The sequence below is a fragment of the Colobus angolensis genome, unplaced genomic scaffold (genome assembly GCF_000951035.1).
Source record: "Colobus angolensis palliatus isolate OR3802 unplaced genomic scaffold, Cang.pa_1.0 Scaffold100, whole genome shotgun sequence".
NCBI classification, from domain to species: Eukaryota; Metazoa; Chordata; class Mammalia; order Primates; family Cercopithecidae; genus Colobus; species Colobus angolensis.
The window spans coordinates 1549845-1561889 of record NW_012110920.1 but is presented as its reverse complement, the minus strand read 5'-3'; the positions used below and the strand labels follow the sequence as shown (position 1 = coordinate 1561889).

At 43.7% G+C, this 12045-nt stretch overlaps 1 protein-coding gene across 1 annotated transcript in view; it reads right to left on the bottom strand.

Moving 5' to 3' along the window:
* Positions 1-7273: 7273 nt before the first annotated feature.
* Positions 7274-12045, bottom strand: part of SPINK2 (serine peptidase inhibitor, Kazal type 2 (acrosin-trypsin inhibitor)) — a 12339-nt gene continuing 7567 nt past the window's right edge. The window contains exon 2 of the mRNA XM_011937198.1: positions 7274-7598. Coding sequence (XP_011792588.1) covers positions 7399-7598 — 200 coding nt within the window. The 3' untranslated portion in view covers positions 7274-7398. The remainder of the gene's footprint in view (positions 7599-12045) is intronic.

Genomic DNA, 12045 nt, shown 5'->3' with positions numbered 1-12045 from the left:
CAGTTTTGTTACATAGGTATACACGTGCCATGGTGGTTTGCTGCACCCATCAACCTGTCACTTACATTAGATATTTCTCCTAATGCTATCCCTCCGCTAGCCCCGCACCTCCTGACAGGCCCTGGTGTGTGATTTTCCCTCTCTGTGTCCATGTGTTCTCCTTGTTCAACTCCCACTTATGAGAACATGTGGTGTTTGGTTTTCTGTTCTTGTGATAGTTTGCTGAGAATGGTTTCCAGCTTCATCCACGCCCCTGCAAAGGATGTGAACTCATCCTTTTTTATGGCTCCATAGTATTCCACGGTGTATATGTGCCACATTTTCTTTATCCAGTCTATCACTGATGGATATTTGGGTTCCAAGTCTTTGCTATTATGAATAGTGCCACAATAAACATATGTGTGCATGTGTCTTTATAATAGAATGACTTATAATCCTTTGGGTATATACCCAGTAATGGGATTGCTGGGTCAAATGGTATTTCTAGTTTTAGATCCTTGAGGAATCGCCACACTGTCTTCCACAATGGCTGAATTAATTTACACTCCCACCAACAGTGTAAAAGCGTTACTATTTCTTCATATCCACAAAGTGCTTTCTTAAAAACAAATAGTGTTGACCAGGTGCAGCATCTCACACCTGTAATCCCAGCACTTTGGGAGGATGAGATGGGAGGATCGCTCGAGCCCAGGAGTTCAAGACCAGCCTAGGCAATATAGTGAGACCCAGACTCTGTCTCTGCAAAAAAAAAAAAAAAGTTAAAAAGGGTTAGCTGGGCATGGTGGTGCATGCCTGTAGTTCAAGCTACTTGGAAAGCTGAGGCAGGAGGATTGCTTGAGCCCAGGAGGTCAAGGCTGCAGTGAGCTGTAATCTTCACTCTAGCGTGAGTGACAAAGTGAGACCATGTCTGAAACATATACATATATACACAAGCATACACATATAGTGTTCAGCAAATAAATGTTCAATAAACTAGGACATAGGACCCCTTATTTTGGGGTTTATGGCCTGGGTGAGCTCACCTCCAAGACATAGTGAGGAAGTAGCTCCCCTGAAGGTTGAATGAGAGTGATTTATGTCTAACTGTTGCCACTTGCTTTGCTGCCTGAAGTTCAGCTTCTCCTTTTGTCCAAAATACTCTTGCCATTGTAATGCAGAAGTCATCAGAATGAAACTGACTTCAGTAAGCCTGCTCAGAACACTTATTAAGCACGTACTGTATGACAGACACTATGCCAAGTGCTGGGAATTCAGTAGTGAACACAACAAATATTGGTTTTAACCTCATGGAACTTACAAGTCTACAGCAGACATCAGATTCTTAGTTTTCAGAAGTGAGAGTTGTTCTACTTTTCAGAGAAAAAGAATGATCATATAAGTTCTGCATGTATAGGAGCTAAGGGTCATTTGTCATTGTATACCCCATGCTCATCACATAGTAGATATCTGCAAGTGTGTACCACATAAATGAGTGAATGATCAGATGTAAAGACTTTTTGTCATTAAAAAAATCTAAGCCAGGGCCGGGTGCCATGGCACATGCCTGTAATCCCAGCACTTTGGGAGGCCAAGGCAGGCAGATCGCTTGAACTCAGGAGTTCAAGACCAGCCTGGGCAACATGGCGAAGCCCCATCTCTACGAAAATAAGAATAGTTTTCAAAATTAAAAAAAGGGCCGGGCATGGTGGCTCACATCTGTAATCCCAGCACTTTGGGAGGCTGAGGGGGGTGGATCACAAGGTCAGAAATCCAAGACCGGCCTGGCCAACATGGTGAAACGCCGTCTCTACTGAAAAATACAAAAAATTAGCAGGGTTTGGTGGCGGGCTCCTGTAATCCCAGCTACTTAGGAGGCTGAGGCAAGAGAATCGCTTAAACCTGGGAGGCAGAGGTTGCAGTGAGCCAAGATCACACCACTGCACTCCAGCCTGGACAACATAGCAAGATTCCATCTCAAATAAATAAATTAATTAAATAATAAAGAAAGAATCTAAACCAGTTCAACGTATGCTCCTGGAACTGTTCGTGATCATCTGGGCATGCAGCATTGTTTTTTCAGAGTAACATAGGAAAAAATGAAATTCACTCTTGGGCAAGTCAAAACCTTGTTTTCTTTGTGGTGTGTGGGTTTCTGGTTTGAATTATCTTGCCTGTTCTTGCAGGAAGGAAATTCATGGAGGTTGGTGGTTTTGTTGTCATTATTAGTGAGCCTCCTAAGCCGTATTTTCATGTCCTCAACCAACAAATATGCACTGTGCTAGGTGCTGTTCTGAAATACTGAAAATACCATGATGAGCAAGACTTGGAGGATCTCCATCCTTGGCAGCTTCTATTCTAGAACTCTCCATAGACTGTTGCACTTTCTTCTCACCATTTACTTGAGACAACTATAATTACTATGCCACCTTTAAAGAAGAACATTAGATCAGCCTGGCCAACAAGATGAAACTTCATCTCCACTAAAAATACAAAAACTAGCTGGGCACGGTGGTGTGCGCCTGTAATCCCACCTATTCCAGAGGCTGAGGCAGGAGAATCACTTGAACCCAGGAGGCAGATGTTGCAGTGAGCCGAGATCACGTCACTGCACTCCAGCCTGGAGCGAGACTCCATCTCAAAAAAAAAAAAAAAAAAAGTAAGAAGAAGAAGAACATTAAGGGGGAAAAAATAATTCTTCAATAAAGAATGAATGCTGGCCAGGTGCAGTCACTCACACCTGTAATCTCAGTACTTTGGGAGGCTGATGCGGGTGGATCACCTGAGGTCAGCAGTTCGAGACGAACCTGGCCAACGTGGTGAAACCCCGTCTCTACTAAAAATTCAAAAATTAGCCAGGCATGGTGCCACATACCTGTAATCCCATCTACTCCAGAGGCTGAGGCAAGAGAATTGCTTAAGCCTGGGTGACAGAGGTTGCACTGAGCCGAGATGGCACCACTGCATTCCAGCCTGGCCGACACAGAGAGATTCTGTCTTGAAAAAAAAAAAAAAAGAATGGATGCAAACTGAGTTTGCAGAGCAAGTCTGAGCAGATTTGGGACAGCACTACTTCTCTAACTCAATGGTAGTAGAAAGAAGAACCAGGCACTCATTTGTCACAGAGGATGTAGATAGGTACACCCTTTTCAAAAATGTTTTGCAATCTCTTTCAATGTTTTAAAAGTGTGTATCTTCTGACCAAGTAATGCCAATCTTATGAATTTGTCCTACAGAACGTGCACAAACAAGGAAGGGCATGAGTACAAAGACGTAAGTTTACCCAGGTGTGGTGTCACATGTCTGTAGTCCCAGCTACTTACGAGGCTGAGGTGGGAGGATCATTTTGGGTCCAGGAGTTCTGGGCTGTAATGTGCTATGCCTATGGGTGTCCACACTAAGTTTGGCATCAATACGGTGACCTCCTGGGAGCAGGGGACCACCAGGTTGCCTAAGAAGGGGTGAACCGGCCTAGGTCGGAAACAGGGCAGGTCAAAATCCCAGTGCTGATGAGTAGCAGGATCTCGCCTGTGAACAGCTACTGCACTCCAGCCTGGGCAACATAGTGAGACCCATCTCTATTAAAAGAAAATTTTTCACTTTTTAAAAAATAAATAGGCCAGGGGCAGTGGCTCACACCTGTAATCACTACACTTTGGGAGGCCGAGGCAGGTGAATCATCTGAGGTTGGGAGTTCAAGAGCAGCGTGGCCAACATGATGTTACCCTGTCTCTACTAAAAACACTAAACATTAGCTGGGCATCATGGTGCACACCTGTAATCCCAGCTACTCAGGAGGCTGAGGCAGGAGAATCACTTGAACCCAGGAGCTGGAGGTTGCAGTGAGCTGAGATCGCGCCACTGCACTCCAGCCTGGGCAACACGAGCAAAACTTCACTTCAAAAAATAAACAGAAATTTATAAATAAATAAATAAATAAAAATAAAAGACATAATTTTAGCATTATTTGTAATACTGAAAAATGAAAAATAACGTTAAGTGTCCATCAGGATGAGATTGAATAAACAAATTATGGTATGTCTATATAACGGGATATTATGCAAGTGTTTTCAGTGATGTAGAACTACATGTATAGATTTGGAAAAATATCAGTGAAATACTAAGTCAAAAAAGCAAGCTGTTTTTGAAAAAAAGGTATAGTTTTCTATAATACAGGCAACATTTCAAGTGTCCTGAACACCTTACATGCATTATCTTAAGTGATACTATTATCTTCCTCACTTTATAAATGAGGAAACTGAGTTAAGCAGTAACTTGGTCAGTGAATGCAGACATCTGGCTTTGAACCAATGTGCTTAGTCACTTCACTATACCAAGGCGGTAATTAAGTCCCCCTTTAGCTTAGGCTAGTTTGAGTTGGGATTTCCCACTTTCAATCAAGAGAATCCTAATAAATAATCCAGATATAGGTCAATAGAGACTGGATAAATTATGGCACAATAACAGGTCACTGTGTAGGTGTTTTAAAGAAGAAACAGGCTGGGCATGGTGGCTCACGCCTGAAATCCCAGCACTTTGGGAGACCAATGAGGCAGATCCCTTGAGGTCAGGAGTTCCAGACCAGCCTGGCCAACATGGTGAAACCTTGCCTCTACTAAAAATACAAAAATTAGCCAGGTGTAGTGGTGGCATGCCTATAAGCCCAGCTACTCCAGAGGCTGAGGCAGGAGAATCGCTTGAACCCGGGAGGCAGAGGTTGCAGTGAGCAAAGATTGTGCCACTGCACTGCAGCTTGGGCAACAGAGCAAAACTCCGTCTCAAAAAAATAATTTTTTTAAAAAGAAGAAACAATATATATCGACATGAAAACAAACCCAATATTTAAGAGTAAAAGCAAGTTTACAGGACAGTTTGTGTGTGCATGTGTGTAATTTTGTATACATGTGTACTTAGAGAGAAAAGACATTTCAAAACAGTTTTGGGTGCCTCTGGAGGCTAGGATGGGCAAGACTCTCACTCTATTTTTATATAATTCTGCATCTATTTTTTTTCATTTATTTATTTATTTAATAGAGATGGGGTCTTCTATGTTGTCCAGGCTGGTCTTGAACTTCTGGCCTCAAGTGATCCTTTTGCCTCAGTCTCCCAAAGTGCTGGCATTACAGGGATGAGCCACTGCATCCGGTCTATATTTTTCTTTTTAATTTTCCAAAAAGCATATATGACTTTTTTTTTCAAGATGAAGTCTTGCTCTGTCAACGCAGGCTGGAGTGTAGTGGTGCGAACTCAGCTCACTGCAACCTCCACCTCCCAGGTTCAAGTGATTCTCCTGCCTCAGCCTCCCAAGTAGCTGGGGTTGTAGGCACGTGCCACCACGCCCAGCTAATTTTTGTATTTTTAGTAGAGACAGGGTTTCACCATATTGGCCAGACCGGTCTCAAACTCCTGACCTCGTTATCTGCCCGCCTTGGCCTCCCAAAGTGATTGGATTACAGGCAAGAGCCACCACGCAGGCCCAGGCTCAGTTTTAAATGTGTTTCTATCACCTTAGGCAAATGTGTTTGCCTTTGTGGGCCTGTTTTCTCCTCTCTAGGAGGGGTGTCTGAAACAATAGTAGTACCTATTTCAGTGGCTTCTATATGCCAAGCACTATGCTAAACAGTTTCCTCACCACAGCTCCAGGAGCTAAACATCAACTCCATTTCCAGATATGAAAACTGAAACACAAGTGTTGGAATCAGAATGAACTCAGATTTAGCTCAGCTCCAAAAGCCATGTTCTCCCCACTATACCACTCTCCCAGCTACCTCTTGCCTCGTGTCTCACAATTTCCTGGTGCTGGAACATATTTAAACCCAGGCCTTATGACTCAAAATTCTCTAGCTGGAAAATGCTATCATTCTGAATGCCTGTTCACTTATATTATTGTTATGTTTATGCTGTATCAAACTCTAAAACAGGGTGTCTCAACCTTAGCACTACTGACATTTGGACTGGAAAATTCCTTGCCGTTGGGGGCTGACCTATGGCAATGTAGGATGTTTAGAAGCATCCCTGGGTAGCATCCCACACCTCAGCTGTTATACCAAACATGCCTCCAGACATACTGCCAAATGTCCCCTTGAAAATCACCCTGGATTGAGAACCACTGCTCTAAAAGGAAGAAAAAGCCAAACTTCTGCATGAACTCAGAATGAAACTGTATTGGAAGGAAATTTTGAATCTAATAAATATTTGTACCTCCATGATTCTTTAACTTTATGAGTTTGGGTTAATGTTAGCACCAAGTACCTTATAATTATTGGCCATGCGTAGAACACCGTACCAACTACACATAAAGTAATTATCCAAGAATTAGGGAAAGAAGGAGTTAGGATAGATCTTGCCCTCTCAACAATAACTCCACTTCACACCTACTGAAACTCATCCATGCCTGAGAGGAACAGGGCCATGTGAGGCTGCTGAGTGATGAAGGAGATAAGAATTGCCAACCCAATATATGCTGCCCTGGCATATTAACTATTTTGAGCTAAAAGCACTTGAAAAACAGCAGGTGCAAGAAGATCATTGACTTTCCTTCTGTTTCTTCAAAGCAGGAGATAAAATTCCCCTGTGAAAGACGTCCTCTCTATGCCAGAAGTAAAGTAGCATTCTTATCATCAAGGACGGGGGGAAATTGGAAATCGAGGTCAAGGGAAACGCGTACAAACCAACCTTGTTAGACTAATCCTTATCCTCCCAGCCACTTCTCCACCCAATTAACTCAGCCCAAGCCCCTCTGCTGTGTCACACTTTCATAATTCACAACTCTTTGTCTAATTCAGCATATAGTGTTCAACTCTGTGTCTTTGAGTGTTTATTTCTTTTTCTTTCTTTCGAGATGGAGTCTTGCTCTGTTGCCCAGGCTGGAGTGCAGTGGTGGAATTTCAGCTCACTGCAACCCCTGCCTCCTGGGTTCAAGTGATTCTCCTGCCTCAGCCTCCCAAGTAGCTGGGACTACAGGCACGCACCACCATGCCCAGCTAATTTTTGTATTTTTAGTAGAGACAGGGTTTCACCATGTTGGCCAGGATGGTCTCGACATCTTGAGTTCATGATCTGCCCGCCTCAGCCTCCCAAAGTGCTGGGATTACAGGCGTGAGCCACCATGCCCGGCCAAGTGTTTATTTCTTTATGAAGGCTCCCATGCCAAGTGAAACTTGTATTAAATAAGTCTGTATGCTTTCCTACTATTGATCTGTCTTATGTCCATTTAATTCTCAGACCCAGCTGAAAAACTCTTAAAAGATACCTCCTCTGCAATGAGAATGGTATTTTCAACAGAGCACAGTAGGAACTGAATTCAATGCTGATTTTATTTCAACTAAATAAAGCAATGCACAAGTTATCTGGGCAGCAAGCTTAACTCTAGGAGCAAAAGCCAAGAAACAAGGATTCTTTTTTTATTTAAATTATCCATCACTACACATGGCTGTCTTCCATACCTGCTCTCAGAAGATGTGTGTTAACAAATCTTATGTAAAGAAATACAGGAAAAGAGAAAAAGGGGAAACGCAATTTATCTAGTCTGCCAGTGAAGGTGGTCTCTCTATCTTCTGTTCTGTAAACTGCTCCATCAGCAGGGTCCATGTCGGATGATTTTAATATTTTGACCACTTTCCCTGCAAATTGAACAATCATAGAAACACATTTATTACCTACCATACTGAAACTGTCTCATTATTTGTGTTAAAAAGACCCATATAGATATACATTAGATTCCTTCCATGGCTACACTTACTTAATCATTTTTTAAGCTAAATCTAGGAAACAAAGAGGGTGGAAGTCACCAGTCTGCCATTTTTTCCCTAACCCTAGGGCACAGGACATTAACCCCAAAGAATCACTCAGAGAGCTGGGCATGGTGGCTCATGCCTGTAATCCCAACACTTTGGGAGGCCGAGGTGGGTGGATCACTGGAGGTCAGGAGTTCGAGACCAGCCTGGCCAACATGATGAATCCCCATCTCTACTAGAAATACAAAAATTAGCCAGGTGTGGTGGCACATGCCTGTAATCCCAGCTACTTGGGAGGCTGAGTCAGGAGAATCGCTTGAACCCGGGAGGCGGAAGTTGCAGTGAGCCAAGATCTTGTCAATGGACTCCAGCCTGGGCAACAAGAGCGAAATTCCATCTCAAAAAAAAAAAAAAATTAGCCGGGTGTAATGGTGCATGCCTGTAATCCCAGCTACTCTGGAGGCTGAGGCAGGAGAATAGCTTGAACCTGGGAGGCAGGGGTTGCAGTGAGTCAGGTGATAAGTGAGACTCAGTCTCAAAAAAAAAAAAGAAACAGAGAAGACCAACTGAGGTCAAATAATGAATCCCCGCTACGTACAAAGCTGCATACCTAAAGGAGCAGTCGCAGTCACCTGGTCAGGTGTGCTACATGAAGCATATCAAGTATCATATCCTCATTACTTAGCATTCTACTAAGCAGAGTCAGTAAGTCGCACTTCCTGACTAGTAGTACAGGGTGTGCAGATCATCTACACATGCCCTTTGAATTAAAAATAAAATTTAATACTTCACGGAGTTTAACTATTAAATAGACTCTTAATTTTACGAAATTTCGCATTAGTGGTCAATAACATAATTTGATTACCTGGCCTATAGTTGACTAATCACATATCTCATTGTTTAACTTGATCTGAAAAATGCACTGAGGATTTTGCATCTCTTTAACCATCACCCTGAAAACTGAGAACTACCATCATCACTTTTGATTCTTACATCTAAGAAAATAGTCACTACCTCCTAAGTAATCAAAATTCAACAAAAGAAATGAAGAGGCTGGGCGTGGTGGCTCATGCCTGTAATCCCAGCACTTTGGGAGACCGGGGGTGGGGGCGGTGGATCACTTGAGGTCAGGAGTTCGAAACCAGCCCGGCCAACATGGTGAAACCCTGTCTCTACTAAAAATAAAAAATTAGCCAGGCGCGGTGGCGGGTGCCTATAATCCCAGCTACTTTGGAGGCTGAGGCACGAGAATTGCTTGAACCCAGGAGGCAGAGGTTGCAGTGAACCAAGACTGCACCACTGCACTCCAGCCTGGGTGACAGAGCGAGACTCTGTCAAAAAAAAAAAAGAAAGAAAGAAAGAAAAAGAAAAAGAAATGACTAATACTTGGCTAGTCTACAGCTGTAAAATCATGTTACCTGATTTTCATGCACAGAGTACATTCATTGGGATAAGTGATCATGTCAGTGCCACACACAGGGTTAAAGTCCCTGGGACATCCTGGTAATTGATACCGAGCGCAGAATGGCTGGAAAAAAGAAAGGGACAGAGAAATTCAAGAATGACTTGAGATACACTCATAAAATAGTTCAGAGGAGAAAATGTCCCAGATCTCCGTAAATTTCCTAGAATCATTCAATAAAATTATTTTTATTTTCCAGAAAAAAAATTTTTTTTTTTTGAGACAGAGTCTCGCCCTGTCTCCCAGGCTGGTGTGCAATGGCACAATCTCGGCTCACTGCAACCTCTGCCTCCTGGGTTCAAGTGATTCTCCTGCCTCAGCCTCCCAAGTAGCTGGGATTACAGGCGCGTGCCTCCATGCCCAGCTAATTTTTGTATTTTTAGTACAGACAGGGTTTCACCATGTTGGCCAGGTTGGTCTCGAACTTCTGAGGTCATCCACCTACCTTGGCCTCCCAAAGTGCTAGGATTACAGGCATGAGCCACTGCACCTGGCAAAAAAAAAAAATTCTAATGCAAAAATCAGATACAATGTTGGTGTGATGGTTCAATACATACTATGTAAAAAAAAGGACCTTGGCCAGGTGTGGTAGCTCACGCCTGTAATCCCAACACTTTGGGAGGCCAAGGTGGGCAGATCACCCAAGGCTGGGAGTTCAAGAGCAGTCTGACCAACATGGAGAAACTCCATCTCTACTAAAAAATACAAAATTAACTGGGCATGGTGGTACATGCCTGTAATCCCAGCACTTTGGGAGGCCAAGGCGGGCAGATCATGAACTCAAGAGAATGAGACTGAGGCAGGAGAATCAAATGAACCTGGGAGGCAGAGGATGCGGTGAGCCAAGATCACGCCATTGCACTCCAACTCTCCAACCTGATCACTGAGAGCGAAACTCCATCTAAAAAATAAAAAAAATTTAAAAATTTTAAAAAAAGGACCTCAGAGGCTTCAATCTGGCTGATTTTTAAATGAAAGTCTGAGACATGCCACCATACCTACTTTTTTATTGTCTAGCTTCATAATTTGCACTTCACTACAATGTCCATGTGGATGTTCTATTAAATTCCACCTTAATCTCTTGCCTGAATGCCGAGACAAAATCAGGAATCTAATCTTTCAATCTGAACTTTTAAGGCACTGACATTTAACCAAAAACATTAAAGAAAGCAGGAGATTCAGAACTGAAGCAAATTCGTGCCAAAGGAAAAATGTTCAAAACAGGTTCATCATCTATGGAGGCTCCAAATTGCATCCCACAAGATACTAACTACAGGAAGAGAGTTGAATCTGGGCAGACATTGCCCCAAAACTTCCTCTCCACTCTCTGGAAGAGGGCCACTGCACATTTATTATTCCTTAATGTCATTTTAATTCTTATAGAAGGGCGGAGCGTGGTGGCTCATGTCTGTAATCCCAGCACTTTGGGAGGCTGAGGCAGGTGGATCATTTGAGGTCAGGAGTTTGAGACCAGCCTGGTCAACATGGTGAAACCCCGTCTCTAGTAAAAATACAAAAATTAGCCGGGTACGGTGGCACACGCCTGTAATCCCAGCAACTCGAGAGGCTCAGACAGAAGAATCGTTTGAACCTGGAAGGCAGAGGTTGCAGTGAACCGAGATTGCACCACTGCACTCCAGCCTAGACAACAAGAGCAAAACTGTCTAAAAAAAATGGCAAATTAAAATAAAAATAATTCTTATAGAAGGATATGCTAAAATTTTAAGCAATTCTCTGACCTTTATACTCTAGAGCAGGGGTTTCCAACCATCAGGCCACAAACTGGTACCAGTCCATGGCCTGTTAGGAACTGGGCCTCCTTTTAGCAGGAGGGAAGTGGCTGGCCAGTAAGCATTATCAACTGAGCTCCGCCTCCTGTCAGGTCAGCGATGGCATTAGATTCTCATAGGAGTACGAACCCTATTGTGACATGGGCATGCGAGGAATCTAGGTTGCACACTCCTTATGAGGCTTTTTTTTTTTTTCCCCCGAGATGGAGTTTTGCTCTTGTTGCCCAAGCTGGAGTGCATTGGCGCCATTTCGGCTCACTGCAACTTCCACCTCCCAGGTTCAAGCAATTCTCCTGCCTCAGCCTCCCCAGTAGTTGGTATTACAGGTGCATGTCACCACGCCCAGCTAATTTTTTGTATTTTTAGTAGAGATGGAGTTTCACCATGTTGGCCAGGCTGGTCTCAAACTCCTGACCTCAGGTGATCCACCTGCCTCAGCCTCCCAAAGTGCTGGGATTACAGGCATGAACCACCGCACCTGGCCCTTTTTTTTTTTTTTTTTTTTTTTTTTGACAAAGTCTCACTCTGTCGCCCAGGCTAGAGTGCAGTGATGCCATCTTGGCTCACTGCAATTTCCGCCTCCCGAGTTCAGGCAATTCTCCTGCCTCAGCCTCCCAAACGGGTAGGATTAAAGGCGCCCACCACCACGCCCAGCTAACTTTTGTATTCTTAGTAGAGACTGGGTTTCACTATGTTGGCGAGGACGGTCTCAAACTCCTGACCTTGTGATCTGCCGGCCTCAGCCTCCCAAAGTGCTGGGATTACAGGCGTGAGCCACCGCACCCTGCAGAGACTCCTAACCCCATGCCTCAGTGCATGGAAAAATTGTCTTCCACAAACTGGTCCCTGGTCCCAAAAAGGTTGGGGACCGCTGCTCTAAAACTGTTCTCCTGAAAGTTTCTTATATCGTTTACTGGTATAGTCACTCATTTACAGATGTTATGGCAGACACAAAGACAAAGAAAAGTTGGATCCTGACTATAAGGAGCTTAGGATGGAATAAGGCAATCAAGAAATACACATGCTGTGGCCGGGCGCGGTGGCTCAAGCCTGTAATCCCAGCACTTTGGGAGGCCGAGAC